A 21,268-nucleotide genomic window follows, 5' to 3' on the forward strand; every position below is an offset into this window, starting at 1 on the left:
GGATTATATTTTGATTTGCATTAAACTGGCGAGTCTGGTCTAGATTAAAGAAATGCATTTGGATGGCAAGACGTGTGTTTGCTTATCTGATTGCAAAGGGTTGAGGCTATGAGAGCAGCTTAAAAACATTTGTGTCACAAAATTCAAATGTTCCAAAGCTTGAAATATGCTATAACTTGTTTTTTGAGCTTAGGTCATTGGACTATGGAGACAATTCACACAGTTTGAAAAGATTAGCTAGATTTGTATCAGGCTATATTTATTCCTAATTTTGATATTCCAAAGACTGTTTTACTCCTCTGCCACACTTTGGTGTAATGAGATGTTAGAAGATCATCTTGATTTTTAGCTTTCCGAGTCAAGCAGTTCAGAACAACAAAGCAGTAAAAGGTTTCTGATGTGTACTCCTGCCAAAAGAAATAGATGTCATGAAGGCGAGAACAGGCTTAAATAGTAAAAAAAATTGTCTCTCGTTCACCTCATAGCTATCACTCCCAAGCTATTTAGCAGAACATTTTGTACAGGAGATTTTCGGTCTTAGGCTCATTTCAGTTCAGAAATTTCCTAGCACAGGAGGCCTGAGACGAAAAGAGAATCAATGATCTCCACATTTTCTTCTGCTCTGCAAGCTTGGAGACACTTTTCCAACCTGAAACAAAAGATGTATTGAAGCTTGTATGGATGTTTGGGTGTCTGTGGCAGGTCAGCTCTAGCACTCAAGTGTTAACCGCTTTCTCTTCTTTGGGGATGATGTGGAAGGAAATCACTGAAAGGAGGTTGCTTTTTGTTTGTTTGTATGTTTGTTTTAAAAAAGGCAAATGAAGCAAGTAAGTCCTACCCAAAGCACCAGTTTCATTTGATCAGTGGGAACAATTAAAACCCCTGTGCCGGGACAATTTTGTCTGTCTAGGTTTGCCCATGTTATTTAGGAAAGGCGTCACTTCTGCAAGGTCAGATGTATTCCTTGTTTTAGTTGACTTTGGGTCCCAATGAAATGAAGACCTGGTTTGACTCTGGGGTGAGCTAGCTGCCCAAGTAAGTATCTGCTGTCCTTTTACTGTTTCTTACCTGCTACTGCTGAGTAGCAAGCTAGCCAGATTACCACTGGGCTGGATGTGTTTATTCACACTGTAATTGCATCTCTGAGTGACATGAAGTTATGTCCAGCCTGGTTTTCAGATAAAATGGCAGTAGTCTACACAAATCATTAGGCTTGTTCCAGCATGCCATATTTTATTTATATCTTTGGCATAACATATAAATATATCTTCACAATTGGGTATTTTTAACAAGGAATTGGGTTAAGAAAAGGCTCCGTGATCCCAGGGTCCTTTTCACAGTAGGCTCCAGAAAATACACCTCATTATAAAATACACCTTCCCAAGGAATCACGAGACAGGAGAAATCAAAAGAGAATTCCTAAAAGCAAAAGCTCTCCAGCAGAAAATCAATTTCAGCTACTTTCACCTAGCCCCAGGGAAAGCAGCAGAGACACTAAGTGGGGTGTGGGAAAGGTCTCATACATCTTCCTAGAGCTGCACAAGACAGACCTCCAGACGAGAGCTTTTCTTTCCAAGACAGCTCTGCGCTAATTAGGGACTTCTGCAAAATTGGAATGCTGCAGCTCCAAACTGTCTGGATGATTCCCATATCAAATTTCTTTGTTTTTTAAAAAAATGTATGTTTTTGTCTTCTAATTGCCTTACAAATGCAGGTGGACTGAGAGATAAAAGTCAAATTGAGCTTATTGTGCTTAACAGTGCAAGGAACAAAAATAGCATAAAGTTAAACACACAAAAAATGTTTTTATTATTATTATTATTTCTTGATAAACACACTGTCTTTTCAAAGTTATTTGTGTATTCTTTGGTGTATCGTTGGAATGAAAAGACAGCCGTTGCCTTAAAATAATGCAACAATAATGTTATGTGAGACCTTCCTGTAAGTCTTTATCTGCTGATGTGCCAGACAGAACCTAGTTTATGGACTTGACAGTCTATGTGGGGTGGACATAAAATTCATTTTCTTTGTAGGACAGTACATTCTCCTCTTTACTCAACCCTTTCCAGAGGCAGTCTGCCAATTCAAAACTCCAGCTGGTTGCTTAATTCTCAGCATGCCAGCATTCAGACCTTTTTGGGTAAGGTGGTATCATTAAGGCTGGTAAACATATTTGTAAAAAAAAAAAAAAAAGAAAAAAGAAAGAAAAGTGTTTCACAGTGTTTCCCTTTGGACGTTAAGCCTGACATTTCTCACTGAAGATTGTGATTGATATAATCTGTATACTCTAATGAGAAAGTAAAACAACTTTTCTTTTTTTTTTTTCAAGTCAATATAATTCTCTGTGTCTTAAAGTCATTCCCACGCCTCCTATCTCGTACTTCTTTAGTGTGCCTTACTTCACTCTCTTATTGACCTATATGACTACTACATCAACCTGTACTGTTATAGTGCAGCTCGGGACTGGTGTGGCAGGTCAGTCCCAAAGAGCCAATGAGTCCAAGAACTCCTTTAGGGCTATGGCTTGTGGGATGGCAGCTGCTTTGACAAATATAGAAAGATAATAATAATTTAAAAAGAACATCCTGATATTGCTTTTTTTTTTTTTTTTTTTTCCTTTTAAAAGTATTCTGTGAAAAGTTTCAAATCTTCAGATTTTCATTCCTGTGTGGGAGGAAAGCAACTGAATATGTGAGTTTGGCATGAGAAAGAAATTTTTGTCTCTGGTCTTGTCTAAATCACTTCTGGGTTATCATGGGGTAGGAAGCTCCTTTTGGCTTCACTTAACATGTCTGAAGGCCGATGCTTATACTAGGTGGGCTCAGAATAAAGGCCTGATTCTCCACTGCTGTTTCTCAGGACTGCCCTGCTGAAGTCACTGTGACCTGCAGCAATCCAGTAGTTTAAATCAGTCAGAGCCGCATTGCAAAATTTTATCTAATATCCCAGCAGCATGGAAATACAGTCATCTTCACAGTGAATGAACACCTCCAAGGAGTATGTGTTCTCCTTGAGAGGGCTCCTGTGTTCTGGCCTGACTACCCACTGGCTTTGCACATAGAATCCAGTACTGAGATTTGTAATGATCTCAGCTAAACTGACACATATGAGGTGTACAAGGTTTATACTTCTGTATTGCTAAAGAAAAGAGTATCACATGTGGTCCCTCACAAACATTAATAAGATATGTTTTGGTATGACTGCTAGGGCAATCCATGGCCAGTGCCCGAAGCATATAAGTAGTCCTTTGTATCTACTATGGGTGATAGGCAGGAAATGGTAGGGTGACTACAGAGTGCTAAACTGGTGAAATAATTTGACCTTGAAGCTGTGCAGAATCTACACTGAGCAGGTGTATAAGGGGATTTTCCATATTGTGTCACAAATCTACCTCATACCCCCACCAGCTGTGCTGTCTCTGATGCTCCAGATAAAGCCAAGATAAAGCCCTGGGACACCCAGCACTAATTGTGGGGGAATGAACCTGCCTGAAGCCAAAGCCCTGCAGGAAGAGACCTGGTTGTGCTCTGCCTGTCTCTGCTGAGCTGTGGGGGTTAGGAGCACAAGCAGGAGGAGGAAGGCCCTGGTAGGACCTCTCTTCGCCGGGCAGAGCCAGGCATCTCTCCTCTCTCTGGAAGCGTGCTTGCACACAGGAGCAGCAGACATCCGTCCCGCTGTTCACGCAAGTCAAAGACCCCAGGCTCTTCCCTGACTGACATTTGCTAGATGAGAGCATGGATACAAAACGCCTGTCGCAATACACGGCAACCTTTCAAGGCGCGCCAGCAACCTCCTCTTCTATTAAGCGTGCCACGCCGCCCGAGCTGCTTCTGCAAACACCTCCCCGGCAGGACGCCACCTGCATCTTAATGCAAGAGGGGGTTTGTGCACAGCCTCGCAGCCAGCGCTCGGCTCTGCCAGTTTCCATGGAGCCGTCGTGGTGCGCTCCCGCTACACCTCCACTTATCAGCCTTTCCCACCCATCCTCCTCCCTGGAGTACGCTGTGCGCTCACCCCGAAAGGTCAGCCATTGTAATGATGATTTTAGCAGGAGGGAGGCAGGGAGGCAGCAGGGTGAAGAGGTGAGCTGCGTGCGGCACTGTGCGTGGGAACCGGGGGCTCGCCTTGCACACCACAATGAGAAATTAGAAAGCTTCCCCCTCATGGGAGCTGCGCTCATCAGCCCAGCCTCGCTTCCCATCCCAGCAAAGTCGGATGGATGCCCTGATGGAGTGAAAAAAGCGTTCAGGCAAAGCGTCTGGAGAGCCTGCTTTAAATCATCAGCAATTGATGCGGTAGCGCGTGGAAGGGAGAAAGGACTGTCTGCTAAGAGCAGAAACTGATGCAAATGTTTCTGGGCTTCTTCCTCTTCCCATCTCCCTCCTGCCCCCTCCCAGCAAGCCCAGCACTCGGTTGCTGTTGCAGATGAAGAGAGACAGACTTCTTCCTCTGACTTTCATCCTATTGACTGCCTGGCTAAAGCACTGCATCTATTAACTGGCTTCCATTTCTTTCTTTCTGTAGGACAGCTTTCCTGCCCGCTTTGGAGGAGTCCATTTTGTCAACCAGCCCTGGTACATCCATGCCCTGTACACGCTAATCAAACCATTCCTCAAAGACAAGACAAGGAAAAGGGTAATTAGAAGGGGCTGGTGGAGGTGGGAGGCTGGAGGTCCAGAGGAAAGGAGCAGTCCCCTGCTTTTCCTCTGCATTTTTCATATGGCAGCAAAGAACGGCAGCTGTTACCAAGACTTACAGTTTTCAATGATCTGGTTTGGATCGATAACAAGAGACCAAAGAGTTGTTATCACTAACAAAGCATAGATCCTTTCTAAGGGGACATGCTCAGGGATAGAGGTGAGATAGAGGGATTATCAGGCCTGGCTAGAGCCATCTGCAGAGGGGGAAACTTCTGCTCAACACTTTAACACTTTTTGTGGGAGTAAACATTCCCATTTTGCTTTTTTAGCAATTTGACTTTTTTCACATGATGCTAACTCACTTATTTGCACCAAAAATGTCCCTGCCTGTAGCCTGTTTGCTCAAGCTGCAGAAAAAGCAGGTCTTCCCCACTGAAACCCATATAAACTGTTGTTCTGCAGTCACATTACCTGTTTGTCCACGAAGCTCATGAAACCACCACTGGATCGTCTCTCAGAGGGTCCCATTCCCTGACCTGGGTTGTGTCTGACAGAGGATATGGGTAATGCCAGTCAGAAAGCAAAGAGGGATCAGAGAGCCCCATGTTGCTAAAGCAGCACAAAGTGGCCTCACGCTGTGAAACATCAGTCCCCGGGTGCAGGGCTGGGTTACCCCTCAAAAGCTGAGGACCTATTCACATTTTCTTTCAGTAAGCCCCGCTGTCTCCCTGTTCTTCCCACTGCTTTTGTACAAGATTCTCTCCTCTCACGGTAACAATAGGTGGTTATTATTCCCAACTTGCACTTTCCCCACTCTGGTACTTAAGAAAATGACAGTGCTGTTCCAAAAGCAATCAAATCAGGCTTTTCACAAGTGTTTATGGTGTCAGCCTAACTCTTTGGCTACATGTACAAAAGCTGATCCCTCTCCTCCCAATGAGCACTGGGTGCTCCAGAAGCCCCTGCCTGAAACTGTGGTGTCAAGTAATGACACCCCATGTTTCACTAGTGCCGTTATCACCGTACTTACTGAAGCAAGGAAGAGATGATAACCATGAACTTTATTTTTATTTCTTCAAGATCTTTCTTCATGGCAACAACCTGAACAGCCTTCACCAGCTAATACACCCTGAATGCCTGCCCTCTGAATTTGGGGGGACCCTTCCTCCATACGACATGGGGACGTGGGCTCGAACGCTGCTGGGCCCCGACTACAGTGACGAGAACGAGTACACCCACACATCCTACAACGCCATGCACGTGAAGCACACGTCCTCCAACCTGGAGCGGGAGGCCTCACCCAAACCCATGAAAAGGTTAGTGCAGCTTCGGAAATCGCCTGGGTTTTGGCTTGCCTTAGAGGTTGGGTGTAAATCAGGTGGGAAGGGCTCGTCTGGCTCAGAAAGGGGCTGCAGATGAATTGGCAAATATTGACAGTCGGGAGTGCTTCACCCTGGGCTGAGCTCTTGACGTGGCAGGAGAAAGGAAGCCTCTCTGTGGAACCGTAATTACTTGTCTGATTGCTGATTAGCGCGAACAAAAACAAGGGGAAACTAATGAGCCCCTGCGCAGAGCAGTCCACGGAGTGTATCACAGCAAAACGCTCTCCTGCACAGTACCGTGCAGCCGGTAGCACTTGGGTGCCGTTTTCTGCGAGTTGCTGTTGCTTCGGTGCCCGCTGACCCCGGCTGGTAACATTTCGCCTCGTTGTAAATGCAGTCCTTGTACAATGAGCACCACTGCCCTCTAAAGGAAAGCCGAGCTCGACTCGTACTGCTGTTCCTGCTCCCACCTTCCCCCTCCAGCCCTGCCGGCGCAGCGAGGCTGCTCTTTTAACATCGCTGCTTTTAGATCTGGTGGGTGTGCGCTGAATGCTCAACATGGCAGCTCTGGAAAATACAGCCCCGGGTAATTTGTGCTAATTGCAGTGACGGGGTGAGCAGCGTTGGCTGCCCAGTGAAGATCGCTGGGGCTTGTGGCCGTGAGAGTGCCACAGCAGGGCTGCCACCAGCTGTCCCCTGGGAAGGAGCAAGCGATGGCCGATGGCCGGGCTCCTCTGCAAGAGGACAACGTCCACAGTTGCCTCTCCCTCCACGCGGCGCTCCGCGAAACTGCTTTCAATGCAGATCGCAGCCAGGCTTTAACTCGCTGCTGTCACTTGATGAGTGTGGTGCTCACAGATGGGGTGTCACTCCCTGTGACAGGCAGCGGCCATCATTTTGTCACAGCAAAATCAAAGCTGACAACACAGACAAGCCAGAATGTCATGCAATTAATTTTAAAAGTCTTTCATCGTCAGAGGGAAAAGCAATGAGTTCTCGATGTGCAGCTCCCTCCCAGGTTAGAGGGATGCCACGCCGCTGCAGCTGCAACGCGAAGTCTCGTGTGGAAAAAACCTCACATTTAGGAATGGACATGAAGTGCTGGGTGTCCCACCTCTCCTGGGCTACAACCCTTTTGCAGGGTTGCAGCCACAGCATGAAGAGAGGTGGCCAGTCCACAGGTCTCCCTTCAGACTCCCAGCCAGGACTGGGACCCAGGGTGAGTTTACAGAGCATGTCACTGAGAATTCATTTTTAAACAACTATTTATTTATTTTTTGAAAGTATTGAAATTTTTTTTTTAAATATTAGCAATGGAACACACACTATATGACTTTAGAAAGATGCTAACTAAATATTACACTACTATTAAAATATATCACAAGATTTTACAGTTCTTGTAACCTTACAGAAATAAATCTGTTATTAGCATTATTATAATTATTTAAGCTTTAAAGTGCTAAGAGCTGTTCACAGGTTAGTGGTAAATCTTTGCTGAGGATCAGATCCTAAGCTGCTAAGAAGTGAGGGTCTCGTGGTGCCCTCAGGGGAGAACCTCAGCTTGAAAATGAGTGCGGTGCCAGAAAACCCTGCCTTGGGGCAAAGCCTTCTCTTATAATCTGTTCACGATACAAAAGTGCATTAATACAAATATGGTGAGTGGATGAATCTAATTTGTCACGTTGCCTCTGGGCAGACTAGATCTAACTTTTAGCCTAATTTCGTTACTCGGCAGTTAAGTGAACCATCTGATCTTCTACCCCATGGTCATTTCTAGCTGTTGGAGGTGAAAAGTTCACTACTTCTATGGATTTCCTCCTATGAGTATTTGCCTCAATTCTCCTTCCCCTGAAATTACTTTTTGGCCTAACTTAAGGTAAAAGCTTACACTAAAGAAGCATAATTGCATGCTTTATTAGATTTATTAGATCAGATTTATATCAAAGGCCTGGTAACAGGTCTGCAGACTTCTACCAGCATTACTTTTCTATATACATCCCCCCTGGCTCTTTAGGTTCACACAGCTTTAACAGAATGAGAGTCTTGGGCTATGGCTGAGATTCCTGGGAGCTTTACATGAGCCATAGGTGGTCTCCTAACATTAGTCTTCATCTCAAACATAATTCCCTCTCAATTGCCCTATCAGTTTTTCCCTTATTAAAGCAATTTCACACTTCCATTAAAATTCTTTCCCCTCCTTCACATGCACCATATAAATCTTTAAGCTCTTGAGTAAAAATGGTAATTTTGCAAGCATTTCTGTACTGAAATGTTGGGTTTAACAACAAAAAAGAGGCTGACCCTTTCTTTAGCACCCATGTTCCTCCAAAAGGGGTAAGTATATGAAGACTGAGCCTTCTTGGTTTTCTGTAACTTTAGGATGACAAGCCTTACTGAACAACTGAGGGTCTTCTGTCTGATGTCCCAGATATCAATGGAGATGTTTCACCCGAGGAAGCCCTCCAAGAACCCAGCAGCTAGCTGCATGGGATGGCATGGAGAGTAGTTATTCCTCTGCCAGTGCACCGAGTGGCAAGATGCTGAGTGGCACCAACATTTTCTCCATCCCTCCCTCCTGTCTCAGGCTCTGGTGGCACCTGCTGGATCGGGATTCTCTTGCTGGAAAGAGATATGAGCATGTCCTAGAGATGCCACTGGGCCATTGTTGTGTTAAAGGTTTATTTTTTCAGTCTTAGGGCCTCAGTGCTATCAACAGAGCCCAGACTCTTGCACTGTGACCCCAAAGAAATGCCTCTATGACATTTAGCTCTTATTTGAACTAAATTCTGAACCAGAAAATTGCTAACTGTGGTGTGTGGCAAAAATGGGAAACAGGACCTCTCTTAGAGACTGCTGAGGGTGTCCTATACCTAAAGAGAGTCTCACCCTGAGCACAATCTACTCCAAATACAGTGCCTAGCAACTCTAATGTCAGAGATGCTGAAAACTCAAAGTAGAAATTAGAGATCTGGAAGACAAATTCCCAGAAATAGAAGCAGAGAACTGAGTGAAATACTTAGTAGCTATTTAATTTATGTTAGAAAATGAATGCAGAGTGGGGCAAAAAGGAGCATTTTTCTAGATGTAAGTGATACCAACCTGAATTTATGACCTGAAAGCTAAAATAAAGTCTATCAACATGCAGACAAGGAGAACACACAGCACCAAGCAGCAGTAAGAGGCAATAGGACTGGAGCAGGTACATACATGCCTGTGCACGTACAAATACAGGAGGGAACAAAAACTGGCAAGAGAGAACAGCTACTGAAAGGCGAGGACAATTTAGGCATGAGATCAAGTGGGAATAAGATGACCAAGTACACTTTGGCCAGAAATTAGAGGAGGGGGTTTGCTTGCCTTCACAGAAGTGAGTTAATGAAACTCTGAGCCTGTGATATGACAACCTAGCTAATGCATGAGCTAAAGATCTCATGTGAAGTGGTTGTCAGAGGTCACAGGAGACTGGACTTGCCCCCTCAAAGTCTCATTAGTGTCCAGTGTCTGCTCCTTTTAACAGCAATGAGATGGGAATGTTACTCTCTCTCAAACCACAGGCAAGTGTATTTTCTCCCTGTGACTCAAAATTGCACAAGATATGTTCTTAAAAAAGTCTTTCATTGCTTCAGAGAATGGAGTCTTTGTAGACAGTGAAAGCCCTGAAGAACCTCCTAGAAAAAAAACTGCTACTGACTCTAGCTAGCAACATGGTCTTGAAAATTGTGTGGTTTGAGAAGTTTTTGTAATATGGAAAATCTTTAATCAAAACCAGTGCAATTGTCATTTTTTTCCCACCAGTGGGAAAGCTCTGAACATGAAGCTCCACTGGGGAAAAATCAAAACGGTGGAAATCGCACTCCCATCTGCAGAAATTATCTCACACCCTGAGAAAAGTCCCAGAATCCTAGTACAGTATGAGCAGATGGGGGAAAAAAAAAAAAAAAAAAAAAAAAAGGCAACAATAACAAAATCCATTCAGAATATATCTGTTTGTTAAGATTCAGCTCAATGAAGTTTGAGTTTGAAATGGGCAAAGCAATAAATGTGCAAACTAGTATTAGTACAGTAGTAGCAAAATCAGTTCAGACAGAGCTCAGCCACAACCCTTTCACAATCACGGGAGCAGCAATGGCAATAGATGCTTCTCTGCCTTGGACCATCTCTGTATCCACACAGCGAGCCTGCCAGTAGCTAGCATGGGGTTTGAGAGCAATGTAAACAGTGTGAAAATTCAGAGCCTGGGGAAGAAAATCACCTCCCTTCCAGCTGTGGCCACACCTTATGTGAGCCCTGATGGTCAGAAAGGAGCCTTGAGCTCATGTAATCAACAGGGAGCTAACACCAAAGCAGAGCATTTGTCTGCAGTGCCCATGCTGGCTTCTGTTGATGAGCTGTTGGTTTGAGGAACAGCTGGAGGTTTTATCTGTGTGAGCAGCCTAATGGATAGTTAGTGTGGGTGGTTAAGGCTAACAGTTAAGGACGTAAAGACCTCTCAACATATCACTATGCCAATAGGTCATATCCTTTTGGCCAGCCCAAGTGGGAAAAGTATCTACGTGGGCACCTAACCACAGTGAGCGTACATTCCCAATTGCAGAGATTGATTTAGTGACTGGGGGTGATATTAAAGAACTCAATTTTTTGAAGAATTTCCTTTTTTATCCCAAGTGTTACCCTGCTGATACAGCTGGGTTCTGCAGAAGAAAGGAACCTGCAGCAGCATGTTGCTTCCCTTTCTTTTCTGTGCAAGGTCTGCCTCTCTTCAGCTGCATCTGGGTCACTTTTTGATCCCTGAACTTAATTTTAGGTCCCAGAGATGGAGACCGTTCTCTGTCACACAGTCACCAAGCACAGTCTGGGAGCTGACTGTCCCTGCTCTGTTCCCCCAGGTATCCAAAGAGTGCTCCCTTTTAATTTGCTGCCAGTGCAAACAGGTCTGAAATCCTAGTGCAATTTAAAATTGCCCTGCAGAGAAAGGAAATCTCACCTAACAGCTACCCATATATTCCAAACAAACAACCTGTGCCGCTTAATCAAATCTATTTGATCCAAGTTTAATTAAGGATATATTTAATCAAATTTGGAGTTAACAATTATTTTTAGGATAGCTTGGACTGCAAGAACATTACGCTTACCAAGTCAAGCTCAGTAGACACTAAGGAAATTGAGACGTAGGGTAAAACTTCTCAAGAACCAAGCACGTTAATTATTAAATATATGATTATTTATATGATTTATGCTTCAAGGCACTGTTAACTTTTCCTGCCATGAAGTAGAAACTTGAGAACCTACAGATTCAGTGAAGTGCCTTGTGGTTCATCAAAAGACCCTGTAACAGGCATTTTCAAAATGCAGCTAAAACAACTATTGGATTGCTCTACCCCACAATGTTGTGGATTTTTATGCCCTAGATTAGAGTGAAAGGATTTTAAAGTACAGATTAAAGTTTGTTGTTATTGCCTCCTGATGTGTGTGGGGGGGGAGGGGTTCAAAAGAACAGATTTTCAAATAATCTTTTGGCTGAAACTAATTGTTCATTCTTAGAACCAGGACCCTGCTCCCAGGAAGAGGGGTCCCACCACTGGTACACACTAATGCTGGCTGGAACATTTTTAGATCCAAAAGGGGCCATCTATGGGGGTGACTTATGTAAGGTTTTTATTTATTCAGACAGGGTTCCTCCGTATGCCCAGCTGGGCTGTGCAAGGCAGACCTTTCTAGTTGTTATCCTTGGTGTGACCTTAATGTGCCTTCGCCATATGTTTCTCCTTTTATGGGTCATGGTTTATGCTGGTTCACAGTCAGCGCCAATTTACTGCAGAAGCAGTAAAATGCCAGCAAATAAAAATCCATATGAAAATGTGTGAAAGCTTCTCACTGCCCATGGATGGCACCTGGGTTGCTCTGCTTGTAGATGAGACAGACTGCTCCATGTTTGCTGGGGAAAAAGGGAAATTCTCCATGTAAGATTTCAGTTCAAGTACATTTGCTTACAATATACATGAACTATGGTGCAAGATCTATATTCACTGTTTTAGTACGAATTATTTCAAACAACAGAGAATTTCTGCATGCTTTTATGGAAATGCTTCCTCCACAGGCAGATTATGAATGAGTCATGTCTTAATAGTAAAGCAGGTGTCCCAGGGACATGCATATCACATAATGAATGCACTATCTAGCAACATAGATTATTAGCTGCTGAACAGCTTTATAGCTTTTGACAAGATTTCAGCTAATTCATCAGAAAGAAGTGGAAGGGAGCTGGTGGATGTGGGATGTTAGCTGGCCATAGGAAGCTGCAGGAGCAACGGTGCCAAATACCACCATGAGCCAGGAGTGACAGAGGCTGATCAGAAGGTCAGAATGGTGAAGCCACAGCTAACCCGAGGACAGGAGAGACAGGTACTGGGCACTCCCTGGGACAGGGTAGGCAATCAGCTGTACCCCAAGGGCATCAACAATTTGGTTTTCATCTGTTTGCAGCACTCAGTTGCCACTGATAAGTATAAGGGTGTGCAAACACAGGCTGGAGGTGGGAACAGCAGAACCACTGCTGTTCAGGCTGCCAAAAATATTGCATTGTAAATTATGCCTTCAGCTGGCTATAAATTTACCTAAAGTTTAGTAGTTTAGATTAGAGACACGACACTTAATAAAACAAATGGTTTTACACTGCTTATATCTTTTGCTGCCCTGTGAAAATCCACCTACATCTGGCTAAGTTACAAGCCTTTGAAAAAGCAATTCACACATGCTCTGTAGAAACATATTTAATTTCAGCATTTAATGACCCCAAGGATTGCCTCATGCTTTAGCTTGGCCTCCCAGAATAAATAAACTTATTCAGCTTGGCTTGATGGTTCAATGCCCACAATGTGCATCTCATGTCCAGGCCAGGGGGTACAGAGGGCTTTTATAATTATGATCTTTGATTGTAATCACAACTTTGTCTGCAGCAAGACATGCAGCTGGGTGTCAGCAGGCTGCACCCTGTGTTTGCAAGGCTGCATCATCCCTGCTGCTGGCAGCAGAACTCGAGAGATGAAGATTCAGCAGTGAACCCAGCTGAGAACTGGGGTCACTGGGATGGCAGACTGAAAGATGAGGTAGGCATAGAGGACTGGAGGCAGCCAGATTTGGAAGCACCCATGGTGGGCAAGAAAATGGGGATGCGCAGGGGGAGGCCTCCCAAGACCAGGAGTGGTCCTTTGGCATAGTCCTGGAGCAGTGGGTGCTGTTCACTCACTCTCCACAAACCCCTGCATCGGCTTGGCAAGTTGTTTAAACCAAACCTTGCACAGATGGTGAGATTACACACTGCTGATTTCCAGTCTGCCAAGCTATAGACTTGGGGGTCTAATTTCCAGAAGTACTTGGTGCTAACCTGCAACTGCAGTCAATGAGATGTGTGCTTTGGACACTTAAAGTGCTGTGGAAAACCAGACTGCCAGCACTGGGAAACAGGTGCCCTGTGTTAGAGGAACACATGGACCCTGATCTCACTCACTTAAGCCCTCCACATGCGAAATGGAAACTAAAAGAATCCTTACTGCAGTGCTATGGCAGTAAACGAATTAGCATTTAAGAGGCACACAAGTGCTGTGTTGATGAACTCCATGGAAAAGCTCAGGAGGTAATTAACAAAGTCTATCTTCAGAGCAGGGCTTGAATAATAGGCAGCAAATATGTCACGGAGCCACACACTGAACCTCTAGAAGAAAGCAAAATAAATAGCCGTCTTAGCTCTGCACTGTCTACGTGGGCACTGAGTGAGGACAGAGCCCTCTGAGAAAGCACAGTACACGCTCCTGGAGCAGGGTCACAAGATGGTTGCATTACCCCCACATGCCTAGCTGAGTGACTGCTGCTCCCACAGCCCACATTTTGGCTTTTCCCTCTGTTGCAGTGCTCACCTTTCCAGCCTAAAAAGCACCTCAGCAAGGCCGCTTTCATTCTGCAGTGGTGTTCTCACTATGGACATGAAACTTGAGAGGCTTGGCCTGCGTGGGAGTAGGTGCTCTCAGCACTGCGTCCTCCATGGTGCTGGCACACAGAAGTGCAGAGACTAAGATCTGGTGGCAAACCTGGTTGTGATACTGGCATCTGGGGTCACTGATGTGGGAGGAAAAGTCAGGCGGAAACATGAGGTGGGGGTAAAAGCACTAGAAACTGTTGGGCGAGGAAGCATGTTTTGTATGCAAGGGGTTGGGGATGCACAGGAAAAGCATGACAGGTTTGCGTGTAATATTCATAAAGTGGGAGGAGCAAATTTTCTTCATTATTTGGTCAAATTTCTTTTGCTTGGCTATCATATTCCATGTATTTTTGGCAGCTCTTGCTGAATCTGCTGTAAATTGGTGCTGACTACTGCTGTCCCGTTGTCTTTATTAGGCCTCACTACCAGGTCCACCTTTTCCTGTGTGTGACAAGTTGTACTTTGGGGTCTTAACGAATAAGGAGCTCATGTCTGAACCAGGTGGTCTGATTCCTTTTATATGAGGAAAACAAACAAACAGAAAAAGTGAGAAAGGGTCATGTAGCAGAGAAAAGAGATGGAGAAGACAAACTCCTACCCACACATTTCCCTACCCTGGACTTAGCATGTGGCTGGGGCAAGATCTTGACACAGGAAGTCAGAAGTGCTTACGATTAGGTTATATCAGGCACTTCCATACTGATAGATGAAGAAAGACCAAGGAGTGGCCCCCTAATTCCAAGGTATGTGACACACATTGACTCCCGGCTTTGTTGTCTTGAGGGCGAAGCATGGGGCTGTGAGCAAGATTAAGTCTGTACCACCTGTGGGAGCACACACATCTTCCAAGAAGTCTTCCTTCCCCACGCATTTCATTTTTAAGTGCTTTCAGTGCTGACAAAGTACCTTTTATAATCCTTTATGTCTGCACACCTGCGTTGTTTCTGTAATGGTGGGGAAAATTAATTTTTCCCACCTAATAAAGACAAGTCCTTGTGGTGCATTGCAAAGCATACTCTGGGGTGCTGGGCCCTCCTCTGCAGTCTGATGGGGAGGGAGGAAGGCAGAGAAAGAAATGCCCCTCAGACATTGTCAATATGAAAATTCTTAGGTGTGATTTTTTATTTTTATTTTTTAAGTGTTTTCTCCTTCTTATGTTCTGAAAAGGGAATGAATAATTGGGAGATGAACAGCCCTGAGGTGCTGGTGAAATGGGAAGGGAATTAGAGGGAAGTGAGCAGATGGGAGGTGAGAGGTAGATGAATAGAGTCACACAACGTGATCTGATTGATCAGCTGCAGTATGTCATGCTGAGAGTTTGAAGCCTCCTGCACTTGGGGAAAAAGAATGCCACCCTCCTTCTTCCTCTACAAAAGCCTCCAAACGAAGCCTAGCACAAATGTAGGATGTCCTTGCTCCTGTGGGCTGCAGCACATCCGTGTTACTGTGATGGAAAGCACAAAATTTGAGGGATCAGAGAACTGAAGGCTATCTTTTACAGTGAGTAACTAACGATGCACTGACAATTATTATTAGCTCAGTGCAGGGTTTTAGGATTTTATTTTTTTATAGGAAACAAAAGCAATACCCAGCAGACATCAATCGTTGCGAATTGATTCGCTCCATCTGTACTCTGACAAGAGCCTTCTGAAACAAATGCAACGAGAAAGCTTGATCCAGTCTTTTTATGCTTTTTTTTTTTTTTTTGACTAAATTTGAGGTAGTTGCATTGAAACAACCACACGCATAAAGCCATCTGCTGTCTTAGATATGGAGGTACATACCAACATGCAGTGCTGTCATTTAAAATATATGGTTGACCTGCTGGAAAAACAGCTGGATAATGTTGATTTTCCAGACTTCCAAATATTCTTGCTGAACAGTAAAAACACCATGGTGGTTTTGATTGACATTTTAAATGGAGCACACTCAGATGATATCTATGCTTCAGAAGTGAGAATTTGTTTCTGCTTCCATTTCAATTTTTCTCTCCCAAGGAAGGCTAGCTAGGCTGTGAAACTGGGCTAGGAAATTTTGTGGCAATTAATTATTTGTGGTGATTAATTACCTCAGACTTAGTTCCCCATCCACAGTAATTATGTTCTATTTTAACAGGAGCTAAGTCTCCAGCATGTATTGTGTTAAAGATGGGCAGAGGGTCTGCCAGGCCAGGACTCTTGTCTGTGTGATACAAACAGTTGTCTTCTTGTGTTGAATTTTAACTCAACCAGATCCCAAGCATTATCCAGGCTGGTTGTTGGGACGATTTAGTTGAGAAAGAAGGAAAGACGAAAAGTCTTCAATTCAGATATATTCATTTATAATTCTAAAGTTGCAGCACTCATGCCACATTTCAGGTGAGTATTAAACTTAATATAGTGTGAGGTTGCTACAAGACTTAGGAAACATTGCCTGAGAAATCATGGAAGCTGTTCCACCTGATGTCAACAGACAAAAATGCTTCATAACAGGGGCTTGAATGTAGGTAACACATGAATTATATGAGGCCCTTAAGACAGTGGGACTCTATGCTGTCTTTGAGTGTCCCTATTGAAGTACTACACAAAAGATGTGATTAAAATCAAAAGGGAAAAAAAACAACTCACTTAGTTAAAAGTGCATGACTCCTGAGCTTTTATATGATCTCAACTCAAAGTCTAAATCGTGTAATGCCAACTGGCCTGAAAGATGCAGACTGGAAGACATTGTGCAAGGGTAGATTTGAGCGAGGCAACCCCTATAGGAACGTCCCTGGTGTGGCCGAATACATCAGGTCACAGCCTATGGTCACAGCCTGTGAAAGTTACCTGACCTACTGGAGTATGAAGAACACAAGGATCTTTTGTTTGTGGGATTCCACTATGCACAAGGACACAGAGGCTTTGTTTCCATAAATTTCTTTATTACAGCAGTGAGGAAAAAAATAGTAATGCAGTTAAAGTGGGCAGGAGTACTTCTGAAAGAGAAGTCCTAGCTTTAATACTAGAGCCCACATACAAAAATCCCTAAGAGCTGTGCAAACTTGCACAAACATAGCCCACTGCTTTGTTCCGTGGCCTGAAGGCATATGTTAGATACACAAAAGCAATATGAAACAAACATAGGGGACAATTATTCAAAAAGTATTTGTCTTAATCTCCACAGCAAAATGTAATTACTTGTCAATTGAAAATGCTGTATGCATCACTGGCCTATTATGAATCATATTTCTTTATCATTGAGTATAGTTATAGAACATATATTGGAGGATGGTATATAGGCCAGTAAACCATCTCTCTCACACCAAGTTATTACGTTAGATTGTGAGCTGCATTGATGCATATTGCCAAAATGTTTTTCTGAGTATCTGTACTGTTGATATTCACCAGAACTAAAGGACATTTTAAAAAGTAGTTTGGAATCTTGTTGAGAATTGAGTAATTTTATTTCTTTCTTCCTAAAATTGAAGTTATAACAAAACATTTTTTCAGCACATGAAAAACTGATGCATTTGGAAAATGGAAATCTAAACACAACAGTAGGCTGTGGTGATTTAGAAAATAGTGATGATTGTTTCAGTCATTACCATGCACTTCAGAGAGATGTCTGAATGGCTTATTTTAAGACATGGGGCTAAGCAGCTTCTAGAGAAAAAGAGGCATTTCTTCTGTTTCAGAGTTTGGCATATACTAATGCCTCAGTTGGATTCCTCTTCATATTGAAGGGCTGAGCATAGCACTTGAATCATTCAGTGTCTTGAATATGTGGGTCAGGTGGGCTGCAAGGCATTGGCTAAATGCTCCAGCTAGTGTGGCTCTTGTGTGAAAAGGAGCAGTTTGGGACCTACATACAGAGCTTGGAATTGCATTGCTCCCAAGCTGACACACATCCGAGCACCAGTGCAAGGAGGAAACTGGTATCTTGCTGGTACAGATGCAATATTTTTTTGTGTGTAATGAGTTGAGAGCAGAGATAACCAGCAGTGGTCATGCAAGGTAGATTTGAGAGATTTTTTTTTGTGTTTGACTCAGGGCAGAAACTTTCCACTGTATGCTGGAAAACGCTGCAAAAATATGTAACTTTTTATACTCATTTTAGGGCAGTAGATCAGCCACAAACAAAACATTGGCAACAAGTATTAATTAGGTACTATTTAATAATATTTTAACTTGATACTCCAGAAAAGAGAACAAAAAACTTGTGATTTGAATCCATTCTATATCAAAGTCACATGCACAGTTCTTGCTGCCACATACTAGAAATATGTAAATTGCCATTTTGCATAATCTCTTGAATCAGCTGCTTTTCTATATTAAAATGCAGTCATAAACATTATACATGTCACATTACTGTAAAAAATACACAGTGAAAACATTTGGGCAAACACTTGTTTTGAAAAATTTGGCATAAAATCTTCCCATTGAGCATCCAGTTTTTGTTATTTCTCTCGAGATTTTTTTTTTTTTAATGAAAAAATTTTATTATGCTTTAATGAAAGCTTCAGGCATATGAATAAGAAAATAATCTTACAAGTTATTCACAGTCACACTATTGAGTCTTGATCAAGCGCTGCAGTACCACAGGATGCAATTTATTAGTGATTCTTATCAAAAGAGAAGAGATTTCTAATTGCATAAAACAGCTAAGGCCTAAACTGAGTTTACCATAATGAGCAACTGGGTACTACAAACGTATCCTGCAGGTAATGAGAGTTACCCCTAACTCTAAAAGGTATCCATGAGAAAACTGGCTCTTTAAAATGATATCATGCAACATGCAAATGCTTGCTCCTGCTACTTTTGAAAAAGTTCCCTTTTAAAAGTTCTCTGTACAGAAAGTGATTTTACTCTAAAACTCATTTCCAGCTCCACACTGAGAGGCAACTCCTAGCCCAAAACATAGGAAACGAAGGATAATGAATCTCTGTAACACACTCATCAGTTTCTCCCATCATAGCTCAGTGGGCAAACACTGGAGCACACAGACCTCAGAAAATGAAATCCTCTTGAATTTTCCCATTAAGCTAAACCCATTCAGCTTTTGTCACTGCCAGAAATCCCAATACTTCACTTTCTTACTCATTTATTCTGCTTCTTTTTGCCCATTAAAAGCAAAGGACAAGCTATGTTTCCCACCTTGAAGACAGAAATGAATTTAAAATGGACTATCCCTGAACAAGGTTCTCCTTCAAGGGTGTAGACAAGGAGATAAAGATAAATGGCAGGAATGGGCAGCACAGCAGAAGCTCCCTTGATGTCACATTAAGTCTGGTTTCTTCATTGGTCTTGGATAACTCAGGGAAGTTCTGTCCCTTAGGCACCTCCTAATGTGATTTATCTACTTGCCAGTCACCAGGCCTGTCACAAGCATGAGCTGAGACTCATTCCTGCAAGCACTTGTATACATTATTTTTTTCGTGCAAAGTAATCCAGTAAGCAGTAGCAGAAGCTATGTTGCCTAGGAGGACATTAAGTGCTAACAGATCCCATGGTTTCTCAGGATCAGACCTTTAATGGATTTAATTATTTTTTTTATGGATTCAACATAGGAGCTATGCACTAAATATTTTGAATGCATTTGAAATAAATAAGGAGTCACTTCCCTATTCATATTTAAAAGAATGTGTCTCAAATAGTTTATATAGACCAGAATAAATAAATAAAAGGTGAAAGAGGTGAAAATGAACAGGAGCAAAAATCACAAAATGAAGCAAAAGGATCCCAGTAATTGTTCTGCAGCAGCCCTCACTGGCATGTGCTTGTTCTTGCTTTCAGGTCCCAATCGGTGGTGGAAGCTGGCACGCTGAAACACGAGGACCTGGGGGAAAGCGAGAACACCCAGCCGCTGCTGGCCCTGGACTGAGCTCCTACTCGCCAGTCATGGAAACATTCACAGACTTCCACCATACCAGAAACCCACAGAGCACACGATACACACTCACACATGTGCACGCATTTTGCTTGAGAACAACTCCTTCATGTTTCTTGCCCAAGTAATAACTGCCACCAGCCATCTGTCTGTCCGCAGGGCCAAAGCTGAACAAAATTTCTATTGACACAGGATGTAAAAGAAGACACAGCAGGGGTCTGTCCATATGTAAAGAACTTGTTTTTCTTTTTTCTTTTGGTCTTGTGGCATTAAAATATTGGAAGTGGTGGGACTGCATTCTCCTTTCAAAGATAGCAGGGAGTGTCAGTAGAAGTTTTCCTGAAGCCGCCGGCAGGGATGCTCGGTTTTATAGAAACCAAGGTTAAACATGTTTTAAAGCAACGCATCTTAAATTTAAAGTCTGTGCTGAAATTAGCAGTTTAAAGTGGTTCAGAGGGCAGAAATAGCAGCATCTATAGCGTGCTCGAATTCTACAGAAGGATTTAGCATCAAAAAAAAAAAAAAATCAATGCCAGCATAATGCCATTCAACATGACACTTTGTGATTGCCTCATCCATACTGCTTATAGGGGGTCACTTATTTCATATCTAGCAAAAATTATTCTTAACTTCTGAAGCCCTTATAAAGCTGTCAGCTAAGTGGAAGGAGCTGTGTGGGCAGCAGACAGACAATTTGGAATGCAATTATTTAATTTTAACGATGTGTTTTTCCACAGGCAACTCCGGAGCCTATTAGATGTGTGTGTGCGTGTGTGTGTGTGCGTGCGCAAGGGGCGTACTAGGGAGACCCATTGGACACATTCACCAGTGATTAATGGCTCAATCCAGATTTTTTCATTTAGGTCACAACGACAAATGAAAGCTCTGCAGAGCCATTTACCCCCTTCCCTCCTGCAGCCAGTGAAAGGTGTAGCCAGAAGGGTATGCTGATTGCAGTTGCGGGCCATGGTTAAATGAGAAAGAAAAACTTTAAATTAATTATTCAGAGCAAGCATCTCCTAGAAAGAAATGTGGACAAACAGAAGAACTGAAATGCCAAAGATCAGTTTGTTATCTCTCTTTGCTCTACCTGCAAAAAAGAGTCCCATCCCTTCACTGAAATGGAAACCAGATTAAAGAAATAAAAGAAAAATCGTTATCAAGTTGCATGTGCAGTGACTTTATTTCCTAAAACAGTTACAACCACTGTACACACCTTTGTCTTCAATTTAATTGCCATGCATTGACAATTACTAGAACATGTGGTTGGTACCAACATATCAAAAATAATAGTGTAAACCATATATAGATAAAATGAGATGATAATAGGCAGCACAAGAGATTTTCATACAACTCTGGAACATCCACTGAATTCATTCATAAACACTACACTGAAAGTGATGGTCTAGTTCAACTGGACATGGTCATCATTAACAAATGGAGCAAATAAATGCTATCTTCATTTACAATATTTTAAGCCTGCA

The 21,268-nt window shown here is 43.0% G+C and overlaps 1 protein-coding gene across 1 annotated transcript in view; it reads left to right on the plus strand.

Annotated features, from left to right (window-relative positions):
- CLVS1 (clavesin 1) overlaps window positions 1-19,778 on the plus strand; it is a gene marked incomplete at both ends in the record, with an annotated part of 90,717 nt that extends 70,939 nt beyond the window's left edge. Inside the window, 3 exon segments of the mRNA XM_084282850.1 lie at window positions 4,525-4,635; window positions 5,721-5,956; window positions 19,691-19,778. Coding sequence (XP_084138976.1) covers window positions 4,525-4,635; window positions 5,721-5,956; window positions 19,691-19,778 — 435 coding nt within the window.
- Between the last annotated feature and the right edge of the window lie 1,490 nt (window positions 19,779-21,268).

The sequence above is a fragment of the Netta rufina genome (genome assembly GCF_964035555.1).
Source record: "Netta rufina genome assembly, chromosome: 2".
In the NCBI taxonomy this organism is placed as follows: domain Eukaryota; kingdom Metazoa; phylum Chordata; class Aves; order Anseriformes; family Anatidae; genus Netta; species Netta rufina.